Source organism: Gossypium raimondii, chromosome 4 (assembly GCF_025698545.1).
Source record: "Gossypium raimondii isolate GPD5lz chromosome 4, ASM2569854v1, whole genome shotgun sequence".
NCBI lineage: Eukaryota > Viridiplantae > Streptophyta > Magnoliopsida > Malvales > Malvaceae > Gossypium > Gossypium raimondii.
Genome location: NC_068568.1, coordinates 48,041,209 through 48,055,430, shown reverse-complemented (window position 1 = coordinate 48,055,430; position 14,222 = coordinate 48,041,209). Strand labels below are relative to the sequence as shown.

The 14,222-nt window shown below is 32.7% G+C and overlaps 1 protein-coding gene across 5 annotated transcripts; it reads left to right on the top strand.

Moving 5' to 3' along the window:
• Positions 1–5,017: 5,017 nt before the first annotated feature.
• On the top strand, positions 5,018–13,601 carry LOC105779959 (protein FAR1-RELATED SEQUENCE 3). Of its 5 annotated transcripts, XR_008195406.1 has the most exons (7): positions 5,035–5,164; positions 5,464–7,827; positions 7,997–8,086; positions 8,416–8,565; positions 10,581–10,697; positions 12,462–12,599; positions 13,366–13,601. XR_008195406.1 is itself a non-coding variant. In XM_052629773.1 (6 exons), the coding sequence occupies exons 2-5, from the start codon at positions 5,602–5,604 to the stop codon at positions 10,689–10,691; spliced, it is 2,577 nt and encodes an 858-aa protein (XP_052485733.1). In that variant the 5' UTR covers positions 5,035–5,164; positions 5,464–5,601; the 3' UTR covers positions 10,692–10,697; positions 13,366–13,599. The 5 variants fall into 5 exon arrangements, 4 of the variants coding, with proteins under 4 accessions (XP_012459441.1, XP_052485733.1, XP_052485732.1 ...); XM_052629773.1 differs by lacking the exon at positions 12,462–12,599 and having other exon boundaries at positions 13,366–13,599; XM_052629772.1 differs by lacking the exon at positions 13,366–13,601 and having other exon boundaries at positions 12,462–12,782.
• The last annotated feature ends 621 nt before the right edge of the window (positions 13,602–14,222 follow it).

The following is a 14,222-nucleotide window of genomic DNA, read 5'->3' as shown; positions in this document are numbered from 1 at the left end:
CGGTTTGCGAGACGAAAGGTCTAGCCCCGTGACACAAGCATATAAATATAAATCTATATATGGATGTAAAATGTATATAAAAACATATGTAATACATATAATTAATAAGTATTAATTAATTAATTAATTAAAAAGACAAATTTTAATATAGTTCAATTTATAAATTCAAAAAAATTTGTTTAATAGTTTAATAATTTGCTTAATGTATTGTAAAGTAAAATACCATAAAAAACGAAATTGAATATTATCATAAGAAACTAGTTCTAATTTTTCTTTATCTTCATCTTCACTTGAATATCATAATCATCTGCATCTCATTCTGCTCCAATATAAAAGTAGATTGAGTAGATGATGCATCTCATTTGCATTCAAGTAGAATGTCTTGTTTCTCCAACACCACCGGCATTTGCAACCAAACCCCATTTTAGTTCATCACCATGAAATACTATGTCATCTTTCACATCACCCATCTTTCCAATTAGTGTGGGTTTGGATGGGCGATTGGGTGCGGTGCGGTGCGGTGCGTTTAGCTTACTTTTTGTCTCACGCTACAGTATCGCTATAGTATCTAATCTCACCGCCACCGCTATTTTTACACTAATCGCAGGTAAACGCACCGCCCGTCCAAACTCACCCTTACTCATTTATTAGTTTTGTTGACACCATTTTTTGATAAAACGGGGTCGACTTGGATTTTGAAAACGAAAATGAAAACGGGAGTCGCCACCAATCTTTTTTAATGAGGTGTGATCATATCACCTCGCAATTTGATCGTTTTAATAAATAGTTTGATTTATTAAAACATTATTTTTCGGTCTACAAAAATCCAGAAAACGATTTTGAGAGTCAGTTACGCACGAGAAAGGATTAGCACCCTCGATACGCCCAAAATTGGTACCTAGTTGATTACTTAATGTATTGGTGTCGAAAATTAAAAACTTGAAAAGAATTTAAAAATACGATCCCTCTTTATATTGTGTTATTTTAAAATTACTCGAATAAATTCAAATGGAAAATGGCTCCTTATCTCGAAGTAACAAGATGTCACATCTAGTAAGTTAGGACACGACACCTCGTATTTTTGAGAGTAAGCTTGCCTTTTATTTTTTATTTAAACCTCATTTATTTCAATTTTAAAAGGATATTCGGTTATTTAGGTTCAACGCGAGAAAAATCGAAACCCAGTAAGTTAGGGCACGACTTCTCGAATTTCCAAATACGGAATATTGCCTTTATTATTTTTTTTGAAAAATCCTCATCTCGAGAAAACAACGTGTCATATCCAATGCGTTAGGACACAACGTATTGAATTCCTGATAATGAGCTTTTTATTTATGTTTTTTTTACATTATTAAAGAGCATTCTCGATTATTTAGATTTAACGAAGAAAATTGGAACCCAACACGTTATAACTCAATCCTCTCAAAGATCCCAAGTATCGGGTATTGTCTTTATTTCCAAAATTTTCTTTTTTTACGAATTTGGGTAAAAATTGATGTAATGTTAAATTTGATGTATGAATAAATGGCTACGTTGATGAATGACAATATATTAAAATACGAATAAACAATTCATAGTATACATAATGACAATAATAGCACAACAACCATCATTCAAATACAAACATCGATAATAGAGAGCAATGAATTAAACAATAATTTAAAAGAGGGTATAAAGCAAATTAGAATCAAATAAAATGTAAGAAACAAATTTTAAAATGATAGTAATGAGTTTAAAATAGATAATGCAAAAATAAGGAATTTAAGTTTAATAATACACCAAAACAAATTTTATACAACACGAATCTGGACTGAAATGAATACGGGTGAAACAAACGGGGACTAATCCAGCAATTATTCCTGAAGTTCCAAGCGCAACGTTTCACTTGGACTGAAACGAATTAAACTCAAAACCCTCGGGGTCAAATTAAAAACGAAAAAAAACCTTGATTGTAAAACTAAGAAAAAGAGGAGGGATCTGGGTTGCAAATAACCCCTTTGGCGCGAAAACACGCGAACCTTGGCAGCTCGGGTCGGGTTTTCGGGTCTTAATGCTGAACGACGTTGTTTTGGCCACCGATATTAAGGTCCAAAACGGCGTCGTTTATACCCTATATAAATAGTAAAAAAAAGGAAAAAAATACACTCCAGCTTTAATTTTCCAGAAAAAAACAAATAACAGTTTGGTTCTCTCTCAGCCTATAACTCCGGTCATCAGGGCCACAGTCTGCGCCACTGTGGCTCCGCCGTAGGCGATAGTCGGAGCGACGCAAAGATCAGGTTTTTTACCCGATTTAAAGACCGTTTGAAGGCCGAACCTTCTGGGCTTGAAAGCCGAAAGAAGAGAACCCCTACACCCTTTCCCGGTCCGATTTCAACGACCAAACAAGGTCTTCGGCGATGGGGTTTGCGACAATTCCAAGTATTTCCTTTCTCTTTCTTTCATTTTTTATATGTATGTTTACTTTTTATTAACAGATTAAAAAAACGGAATTGTAAAAAGAAAAATGAAAAAATGAAAAAATGAAAAATAAGATAGATAAATCAAAAAAGAGAAAGCAACCTGTTAACTTTGATATTGCTTTTTGATTTCTAGTGTTCGTAAAAAGGCCAGAAAAAACTACAATGTTTATGTTCGGCTTATATAGCCGATTTTTACAACCCCTAAACTTCTATTTTCTTGTCGTTTGCAATTTGGATTGTGTTTGTTGTCGTTTTACGCTTTGTTGCTTTGTTTGGTGGTCTTTTCAAGTGATGAGCAAAGTCGACGCGTGGAGGAGGTGGCGTCTGCAGATGGTGAGACCGACGATTGGCGAAATGAGCTGCGGGTAGCTGAAAGGCGACCAGTGGGCGTCGGTGCTAAGAGGCTTGGTGGGCTAGGGTTTCTTGCTAGTTTAGGTTCTGAGCTAATTATTTGGGCTTAGGGTTTTTACTATTGGGTGTTACGATTGGGTCTGTTTTTGGATTTGTAATGGATTTGGTTTATTTTGTGTTTGGGTTTGATTTGGTGGGCCGGGCAAAATGGGTTCGTACAACTTTCATTAATATCTTTCAGTGAAATAGGATCAATGACATCACATCTATTATAACATTTCTTCAGCTTATGATTCTACTTCACAGACATAAGATTATTCTTCTCTTCTTCTTCTAGTTTATTTCTTTTTTTTTTCTTTTTTTTAAGTATTTACAATATTGTTACAGTTGTATAACCCAAATCTTTATTAAATAAATAAAATACAATGACAAAACAAGGAGATCTGTGTAGTCGAAAATCATGATGAAGTTTTATAAAATTAATTTGCTCAAAAAAAATACAAATACATTATGTAATTACTACACAAAGGACACTAGATCCCAATAGACATTCTAAGATTGTGTCGCGTCATCACCTTAAATAAATGTCATATAATCATATGTTAAAAAAATCCAAGTTCAGGGATCATAGTGTGAACCAAAAAAAAGAAGTTTAGAGACCAATGATTGTTAAATTTGGAAACTTAATGTTAATAAATCTTAAAAAATTATGTTATCACGTTTGGTACATTAAGAATGTAATGATAAATGACATAATTATAATATTTATTTATTTAATATTTTACAATAAATTTTATTACTAAAAATATTTGAATTAAATATTTAATAATATTTTATTTGACAACTTATAATTTTAATTGAAAAATTGTTCCAAAATTTTTATTTTACAATAAGGGTTAATGTTTTAATTTTTTGGAGTGGTAATGTAACTTTCTTACCTTTTTATTATTGGAATCACATTGTTATATTTATGGAAAAATAATTTTCTAAGAAAAATTAATTTTAAATAAATTCAATAAATTTTAACCTACTAAATGTTAAAATCATTCTCCAAATGATTTAATTTCTAATAAAGTGATCATTTTCCATTATATTAAAGGCTAGTTTTTTATTATTATATTTTCTTTAAATTTACTTATAACTTTTAGTTATTGATGAAAATAAATCAAAAAATATCATTAAAAAGAATAAAATGAGCATGACATTTAAAACTGATCCTCACATAAGTGAAATTTAAAACCTATGTTGCCGTAAAAGTGTCACATGACTCGTTAAATAAACATTTAAAACACATTTAATAGGTATGTAATAAATGACTTAACATAATACTTTCTAAGATACAAAAATGAGTGTAGTTGGTTGAGTGAAAAGTGAAAAGATAGAAAATAGATTGAAAAAGTTGAAAGAAAAAAGTGTATTGATAGAAATTAAAAGTGAGAGAACAAAAATAAGAGCGATGATAATTTTTATCATAATGCATAAAAATAAATAATTAAAAATTAAAATTATAAAAGAAGAGAAAATGAGAGACAAATGTAAGTTAATTCAAAATTATACATTTTAAAAATTCTATCTTTTTACAATTTTCAACTCTACAAAGTAATTAACTATAAAAAAATTAATTTTTTATTTTTTATTTTCTATCAAGTACATAAAAAAACATTTTAATCATTCTAACTTTCTATCTTTTCAATTGTTTTCACTCTAAACATATAACTTAAATCTTAAACAAAAATTTTAAAATATATTTACAAAAGTTAAACTAAACAAGCCTTTTAACTTTTTTTTCAAGTTTAAGCTTATAAGTAAAATGTTAAAATATGCTAGATTTAGTTCTAGTATTTTCATATTTATAAATATAAATTTAATTATTAACTCTATTAAAATTATTTTATTAAATTCAAGTCTTTTACTAAGTTGTTTTTGTAATATGGCTATTAAGTGATTTTTTATTCAAATTATCATATAAAAATTCAATAAAATAATTTTAAAGACATTAATAATTGAACCTCGTAATTTAAATAAAAATAAAAATTAAATTCTAAATATTCAAAAAAATCGCAAACTTCAATGGTGAAGTTGATATTTAAATTTTTTCCGGAGAACAATCTTAAATATTCATTATACTATTTATTTTAAAAATAAAATAAAATAAAATAAAATATAAGAAAAATTAAGTACCAATTTCATTAAATTTAAGTCAGTTAAGAAATGCAATATTGACTCTTTAAAAAAGAATCTGTTTACTGAATACTGAGACACAAATTTGGAAGAACAGAGCAAAGTAGAGAAAAAAGCCACTTTTCTCTCTTTACTTCTAAAATGCCATTTTTTAGACCCTTTCTGTCACTGTAAGTTTCTTGACTCAAATAATATTTGAATTTTGTAAGAAAACCCAATTTTAGTTTCCCCTTGTCTCTCAATTTCATAATTCTTTGGGGATTCTTTTCCTTTGCACTTTCTTTTTAATTATTATTTTGAGCTCATTTCTTAGTTATTTTGTTGGTCTGCTCATTTCGCATTGACTTCACCAATGCTCCCTTTCAATTCTTTTTAGATATTAATTACTGTTCTTTTCCTCCGAATTATGTATAAATTCATGTTAATTTTGTTTTTTTTTAATTGAATTCGAGTTTTTAACCATTTATAGATAAGCCATTGCTTTGAGTGAGGTTGTGATTGATCATTATGTAAACTAAACAGATAGATTGAACCGATGGAGGGCGGTATAATCCAGGCTTAAAATAAGGAAAAACATGCTGAATCGGTTTCCTTATGCACGGGAAACATGGATGTGGGAGGGGGAAAAGGGGATAATGTCAATGGTGTGAATGCTGAGTCTAATAAGGGTGGTGATAATAATTGGAATTTAATTGAAAATTTGACAGAGATAGAGGTAGTGGCTAATCAGGATGATGATGGAGTTGCAGGGGGTAAGCCGTGTGTGGGGATGGAATTTGAGTCGGAGGATGCAGGCAAGACATTTTATGATGGATATGCTAGGCAGTTGGGGTTTAGCACTCATGTTGGTCAGTTTACACGAGCGACGCCTGATGGGCCAATTGTAACATGGGATTTTGCATGTTCAAGGGAGGTTTTTAAGAGGAAAAATGTTGAAAGTTGTAATGCCATGTTTAGGATAGAGAGAAAGGATGGAGGGAAGTGGATCGCAACAAAGTTCGTGGAGGATCATAATCATTCTATGGTTACTCCTAGTAAGGTTCATTACCTTAGACCTCGTAGGCATTTAGCTGGAGCCACTAAGAATGTTTCAGAAACATTGGAAGCCACTGCTGATGTTTATGTTTCATCAGATGAAAATCATGCTTGTTATGAAGCAACGAGGATCAAGAATGCCTCCTCTGTCATGCCTAATCGCCTTGGCAGGAGTATGGGACCTTCAGGCTATTTCACACCTTCTAGCCAAAGGAGAACACTGGGGAGAGATGCTCAAAATCTCCTCAATTATTTCAAAAAGATGCAGGCTGAAAATCCTGGCTTCTATTATGCTATACAGCTTGATGATGATAATCGGATGACTAATGTTTTCTGGGCTGATGCAAGATCAAGGGCAGCTTACAATTACTTTGGAGATGCAGTTACTTTTGATACAATGTATCGACCAAATCAGTATCAGATCCCATTTGCTCCTTTTACTGGAATAAATCATCATGGCCAGATGGTGTTATTTGGTTGTGCATTACTTCTAGATGAGTCTGAATCTTCCTTTACTTGGCTATTTAGGACGTGGTTATCTGCGATGAATGATCAACCCCCTGTTTCTATTATCACAGACCAAGATAGAGCAATACAAGCGGCAGTTTCACAGGTTTTTCCAGAAACTCGCCACTGCATTTGCAAGTGGCATATCTTGAGGGAAGGACAAGAAAGGTTGGCACATATCTACCTTGCTCATCCTTCCTTTTATGGTGAGCTTTATAGCTGCATAAACTTTTCTGAGACAACGGAGGATTTTGAGTTGTCATGGGGAGCTCTCCTTGATAAATATGATCTACATAAAAATGAGTGGCTTCAGGCAGTATATAATGCTCGTAAACAGTGGGCTCCTGTTTATTTTCGTGGTACTTTCTTTGGTACTCTTTCTTCAAACCAAGGGGTTAGCTCCTTTTTCAACGGGTACGTAAATCAGCAGACAACCATACCCCTTTTTTTTAAGCAGTACGAAAGGGCTTTAGAAGATTCTCTAGAGAAAGAAATAGAAGCAGATTTTGATACAATCTGCACCACACCAGTGCCGAAGACACCATCACCTATGGAACAGCAAGCAGCAAACCTCTACACAAAGAAAGTTTTCTCAAAGTTTCAGGAGGAGCTAGTTGAAACTTTTGTGTACACTGCAAACAAGATTGAGGGCGATGGCATAGTCTGTAAATACAGGGTTGCAAAATATGAACATGAGCATAAAGCATACTTTGTTGCACTGAATATTTCGGATATGAAAGCAAGTTGTACCTGTCAGATGTTTGAATATTCTGGCATTCTTTGTAGGCATATACTGACAGTCTTCACTGTGACAAATGTTCTTACCCTTCCATCCCATTACATATTAAAGCGCTGGACTAGAAGTGCCAAATCTTGGGTTGGATTGGATGAGCAACATGCTGATCCTCAAGGTATTGAGACACTAACCACACGCTTCAATAACCTGTGTCAGGAAGCTTTAAAATTGGCAGAAGAAGGAGCAATGGCTCCAGAGACATATAATGCAGCAATCAATGCTCTTAAGGAGGCTGGGAAAAAGATTACCTCTGTAAAGAAGAATGTATCTAAAGTCAGACCACCTAGCTCTCGTACTAGTGGGAATAATCATGAAGATGGTTGCAAGAAAACCACTTCTCCTGTCTCCAAAATGATCCCATCTTTGTGGCCATGGCAAGATGCAATACCACCTCATTTTAATCTTAATGATGTTGGGGCCCCACTTACTGACTTGAATCAACCTAGCATGGTGCCTGTATCTCTTCATCGTGATACTGGTCCCCTTGATAGCACGGTATGTGTTGAAGTAGTCTATTTCCATTTTACTTATATACACTGTATATTTATGTCATTTACTTAGACACACTGCACATGCATACATGTATTGGACTATTGTTTTATGCAGCATTAGCTTACCTTTTTCAGTGAAAATATTTGAGAATTCTATTTTCTGTTGGATGCAGGTGGTTCTCACATGTTTTAAGTCCATGACTTGGGTTATAGAAAATCAAAATGCAATGGAAGCTGGAAAAGTAGCTGTCATAAACTTGAAGGTATGTGGCCATATACTCTTATTTTCATGACGATTTTATCAATTTAACTGTCTTGTTTGCATTATTTTTTTTGGTGTCTTTTGGGTTTCACTTTGTAAATTCGAGATAAAGTTATCTATCATACATTAGATGCTTTTCCAACTGTTATTAAGTAACAACAAACAGCTTATTTGATTAGTCTAGTGCACAAAAGTTCTTTTGTACTGTTCATGGTTCTTTTACTTAAGTGAATTTGCTATCATGTTTCAAATTCTTAAAACTTGCATTGTTGTAGCATGAATGAGTCGATTGCTTACCATTGCTATACTTTTCTTTCACCTCTCTTGCAGCTGCATGACTATGGCAAGAATCCTTTAGGAGAGACAGAAGTGCAGTTTAGGCTCACAAGGGTTACTCTGGAACCAATGTTGCAATCAATGGCTTACATTAGTCAACAGCTATCAACACCACTAAATCGAGTTGCTGTCATAAATTTGAAGGTTTGAAAATTTGAGCTCATGTGCCCTCATATCCTAGTCTGTTTTCATTTTCAAATTTATTATCATTTAGATAAAGAATGTAAATGAGTTGGTTGCTTGTATTGATTTATTATTTGTATGAATTACCTTAGTGTTCTAGCTTAATGATATTAGATGCTACACTGACCTATCTTTTAAAGAACATATTGTATTTAGCAAGCTTTTAATGAGTTTAACTGCAGTGCTTGGTATTTCTTCAAATCAAGCATAGTGTGCTTCAATTATAAATATGAAGATGTGTCAATACTAGATCTAGTTGAAAAAGCAGATTCTCAGAATCCCCGTTTTCTAACTTGTTATCACCAAACTGCCTTTTGATATTTTAATCTCTAGATCTAACTTTCATTGTAACAATCCTTTTTGCTTCTATTTTAACAAAAGATTGTAGCTAGTGAATGCATTTGAATGGCAATTTGATGGTTGAGCTTTGATCTTGCAAAGAACCAAAATCCCAACTTAATGGGCATTACAGTGAAAATAAAACTGGTAAGCAGTAAGCATGTAATGATCCTTATTTTGAAATGAGCTAAAGTTGACTAAGGAAGTTTCCTGTTTCCTTCTCCGCATCGAAGATTTTTGTTTTTATATACTATTTTGTAGTTCCTTTACCTGTAGAACATAGAGATAAGTGGTCTGCATCTTATGTGCATAAAATGGCATATTCTATTTTGGGACTGAACTTAAAATTTTCAACTATCTTTGTGTGAGATCAAATGCCACTTCTCTTCTTCCATTCTCTATTGGAGCTAGAAATAATGCACTGCAATTCTTAGAAACTTTTTACTTTCCTCTTTCTTCCTGTGGGCAAAATAACAGTTGCCAGTTACTTGGACTGAGGACATGAGATTTACATATGAAGAGTTCATTAGTTCTTGTCTATTGAGATTTAATGAGCAAGTAAGTCTTTGGTGTTGTATATGACTACTGATCTCCTCTTTGTTTCTATGTGAATATTATCCCATGTTGATTGTTGAATTTTCTTTAAGAACTTGCTATAAAAAGCTTACAATTATAATCTTTCCATTAATCAAATCTACTGATTTTAATGTGGAGATTAATTCATTGGAAACTCGGGCATCTCTTAAGAAGTTAATCGATCAAAATTTAAACTTCACTGAAGTGTTTTTTTATTTGTCTTGTTCACTTAGTCTGTAAGCATCTACTAATCTTAACCCATCCTTTTCTCTGAACTGGAAAACAACAATGGCTATGAAGTGTCTAGAATGCCTCCTTTTTAAAGCACAGGAGAGAAATTTTAACTTGGCTATTAAAGTTAGATTTATTGACTTAGGAAAAAAGGAAAGAAAGAAAATAAGATGAAGAGGTTGTTAGATCTCATGATGAACAGGGCTGTTAAAATAGAAACATATGGGGAGATAGGTTGAATGGCTTTAGAAGTGACATATACTTGTTCTCTGTAAGAAACTTTGCCATAATGGTCATACTTGCTGTCTTGATATTTCCCTTGATTTACCATTTGTTACTATATATACAAAATTAAACATATGAATCTTTTATTTTATATAAGTTTCCATTCATTGTCCACGTCTTGACATTTTGATTTGTCTAGCACCATGTGCCCATGTTACTTGAGTTGGTGTTATTGTCGGATATGGGTATATATCTTACACAGAGATGTTTAGATTTTCTAAGTTCATCCATATATTGGGAGACTCCTTGGAGGGTCATATTAGTGTACCCATATGTGTTAGACGAGTGTCAAACTCGGATACTTTTAGGAAAATGAAGAGTCAGAGCAACATAAGTCTAAGTTGCATTACATTAATTTGTGGCACTGGTATGAAGATTTAGGAGTATCATCTTCCTTTTCCTTTTCACTACTGCTTGGAATTGAAGAGTAAGATTTCTTCTTATTGCTTCAAGGGATTGATTTTCTTTTGTATGTTTAATGGAAGTCTAAATCGTTTTTTTTCTTCTTTTTATTTACTTATTGCTTGTTTATTTGCATTTCTCAGCTCCAAGATACCAAGACAACTTCTGGAGAAACAGAAGTAAAATTTCAAGTGTCAAAAGATACTTTGGGTTCTATGTTAAGATCGATGGCCTATATACGTGAGCAACTTTGACAGTTGGTAAGCATTTATTTCCAGGGTTCAATTTCATTGTTAATGGAACCATAGTTCAACAAATTACCAGAATGTAAGTAGACAACATTGTGCTCAGTAGCAGGCAAACAAATGAATTTGTTAATGGTGAATCAATGTTATAAGCATTTATTTGTTTGGAATGGATGAAATTCACAAAGGTTGTGATGCATTATTAGGGCTTTTACGTAGTCGTTGGTTTATATTAACCAAGTCCTTTTCCTAATTCTAACTGTTTTAGCCTATTTTGCTTTGAGTCTTCATTTTTCTTGAAGTACCCATGTCTGAAACATATCTGGGTATGAGCATGGGGTAGAGGTGTTTATGGCCTGGGCCGGAGTAGGCTTAAACATGATATGAACGTACTTTATGTTTGCCCAAGCCCAGCCCGTCCCAAAATATGGGCCTAAAATTTTGCCCAAGCTTGTCCGTATTTGCAAAAGACTAATCTAAGTCCATTTTAGGCTCACCTATATACTTTTTTTTTAATTTTTTAAAATATTTATATTATTTTAATTTAATATTTAATAATTTTATATATTTTTATTTATTGAACTTTTTTATATAGTCATAATATTATTTTAATGTTTACATTAGAGTAGTATTATATATTTAGTATAAATATATTTTTTTTGTGTTATAAATTACGTGATATATAAAATAACATAATATGAAGCATTATAAACTTAAAAACGGGTTGGGCTTGGCTCGGGCTTTGAATGTTCAAGCTTGAACCCGGCCCTTATTTTAAACGGGTCTAATTTTTTGCCTAAGCCCATTTCTCGGGTCATACTTTTGTCCAAACCTTCTCAAATTTCGGGCGGGCTTGGGTGGGTAACCTGGCCATGAACAGGTCTAGTATGGGGATATGACCTTCCTTGGATTCTCAAAATATATGGAACAAGTTAGAAAAAATCTGAACATACCCTTCTCATAGACATACTAGTATCCAACACAGTTGAGTTGCATCATAGGGCAATTATGACAATGTTATCTATCGGTCAATTTATATGCTTTTCTACTGCTGGTATTGGTATTTTTCTTTTTTCAAATTAGGGTTTGAGTTCTGGGAAAGGTTTGATGAAGTTTCGAACATTAGATGAAAGTTCAGGTCAGTTAAAAGGGATTTTAAGGAGTGTTGCTATCACAGAAATCAGGTTAAAGTTTTTGTATCCTGGGTTTATTATGTGCCCAATTGCAAGGTATGGAAATTGGATCCCATATAGGAAAGTATGGGATTTCTGTTGTTTATATGGAGCTAAGCTCTCCAACCTCAACAACTAGCTTTTGGAGTGTGGTTCTCCAAAGGTCCATTTCAATTTGTATCAAAGTCAGCCATCATGTCTCTCAGTTGCAATTGTGCTGTACGGTTGATGACATAGGTATTGTAATTTTTGCCTGGAGGTAGATTAAGCTAGCTCAAAACCAGCACATATGGGTGCCGAAACTTCAGAGCATGATCTTTTATGTGCCAATTGCAAGGTATGGGACATAGATGCCACATAGGAAAGTGCGTGATTTTCTTGTGGGATTTATATGGAGCTAGGCTCTTTAATCTCAACAATTAGCTTTTGGGGTATGGTTCTCCAAAGATCCATATCAGGTGTGTTTTAAGGGTCTTTGGAGGATTATATCACCATACTCATGTCCTAAAATGAGTTGAACATGGGTACTTAAAAAAGAAGAGTCGGACCAACATTATGATGTCCTTCAAAGGATTAACTTCTTGTAATTATTTTACTTTTGTGATAGTGTTCTTCAATCAAATGACAAACTCTTCAAGAAGATGGTTAAGCTCCATTGCAGGGCGCATAGCTCTATCCGAACTCTCCATGTGTGGAACACTTGTACTTCATTCGCCGCTGCCGATAAGTGACTTTAATTAAAGTGGTATACTATGTTACTGTTTGACATAATCTGATTAGATATAGTCAGATATGATCTTTTTTGTGACACCAACTGCATATGGTTTAGTCTTAGGTAACTGTCATTCATGTCTGTTTAAGCTCTTAGCTACACTGGTTCTGCGTGGTTATTTGTTGGAAACACTCATTTATTAATTTAAACTGTGAATGAACAGTCTGTTTGTCTGTACTTTTTTTTAGAAAGAATTTATGCATAAACGAGGCCATTGCTTTGAAATAAGGGAAGGCATTGTAGTTACTGGAATTTGAACTCTGAACTTGTTAGATGTTGGTTGTATGAATCAGTTAAGGCCGGGTTTAAATTCCGGTTATTTTTACTATGGACATTTCAGTGAAGGGGTTGTAGATGCTGGAATTTGAACCTGACCTTGTCGGACCCTATCTCTTAAAGGGTTGTTGTATGAAGTAATTAGGTTAATCCCGGGTTTAAATTCTGGTTAACTATGAACATTTTCAGCTGTTACAATGAAGGGAAGAAGGTTTGGCTGGAATATCCGTCTTGTTAGGACATTATGGTTGTATATATAATATAAAAGCATCAGGTGAGAGTGATGATTGTATTATGAATGAATAAAGAAAGCAAGAAGTGTGTTCTCCTACTCTGCATTACAATCTTGATCTGAACATCAATTCTCATCTCGTGTTTAAGCAATTCTGATTTGGATGGGAACTTTTTTCAGTTCAAATGTATGTAATTTTGACAATACAATATATTTTTGGTCTTGGTGTAGGACCCGGAAGAGAAAATGGAGATTTGGAGATGAGTTTTTATTACAAGGTAGATGCCAATGGTAGAAAAGGAAATAGGAGGAAAGGAAGAGAGAGGAAAGGCTAGGCCAACCACCAGTTTTAGAGCTAACAAAGCAACCATGAGCTTCAAAGCTTGTCCGACTAAATTTGATCCAATATGAGTTCACTTCAAAGAAAATTTAAGGTCATAGTCCAACAAAATTTGTGTTGGAAAAAGCTCATGCTTGACAAAATCTAATTTTGAGAAGACTTGAATCTAATTCCAACTCAAAATATAAACCTAAAAGAAAAACTTGAATTTATAATTGAAATAAATATAAATATATGATAATTATTTAATTTATGAAAATGTATTTATAAATATTAAATAACTATATTAATATTTTACTAGCAATCAAAGTAATTAATAATGAATTTTTATGTTAAAATTATAAAATAAAATAAGTTTGAGAAACATTAATTATGAATATAAAATGTGTTTTAATAAAATCATTATATACACATAACAAACAAATATAATAATTCGGATATAAAAATCAAAATTTAATAAGTTTATTAACTATATAATGATATGCAAAGTTCCAACAACCCAATAAAACAAGTGGTTTAATTCTTAGTAATGACATCCTCTTTCGTTAACTTGTAATGTACAAAAAATATTATATAATGATATGGTACATAATTTAATTTAATACCCAAATATCAAAAAATAATTTTATAATTTTCACACATGATTAAACATGAAGATTTCTTCTTCTTCTTCTTCTTTTCTTTTTTTACAATACCATATAATAAAAATAAGTATCATAATACTTAAGGCCATGGAAATGATATGTTA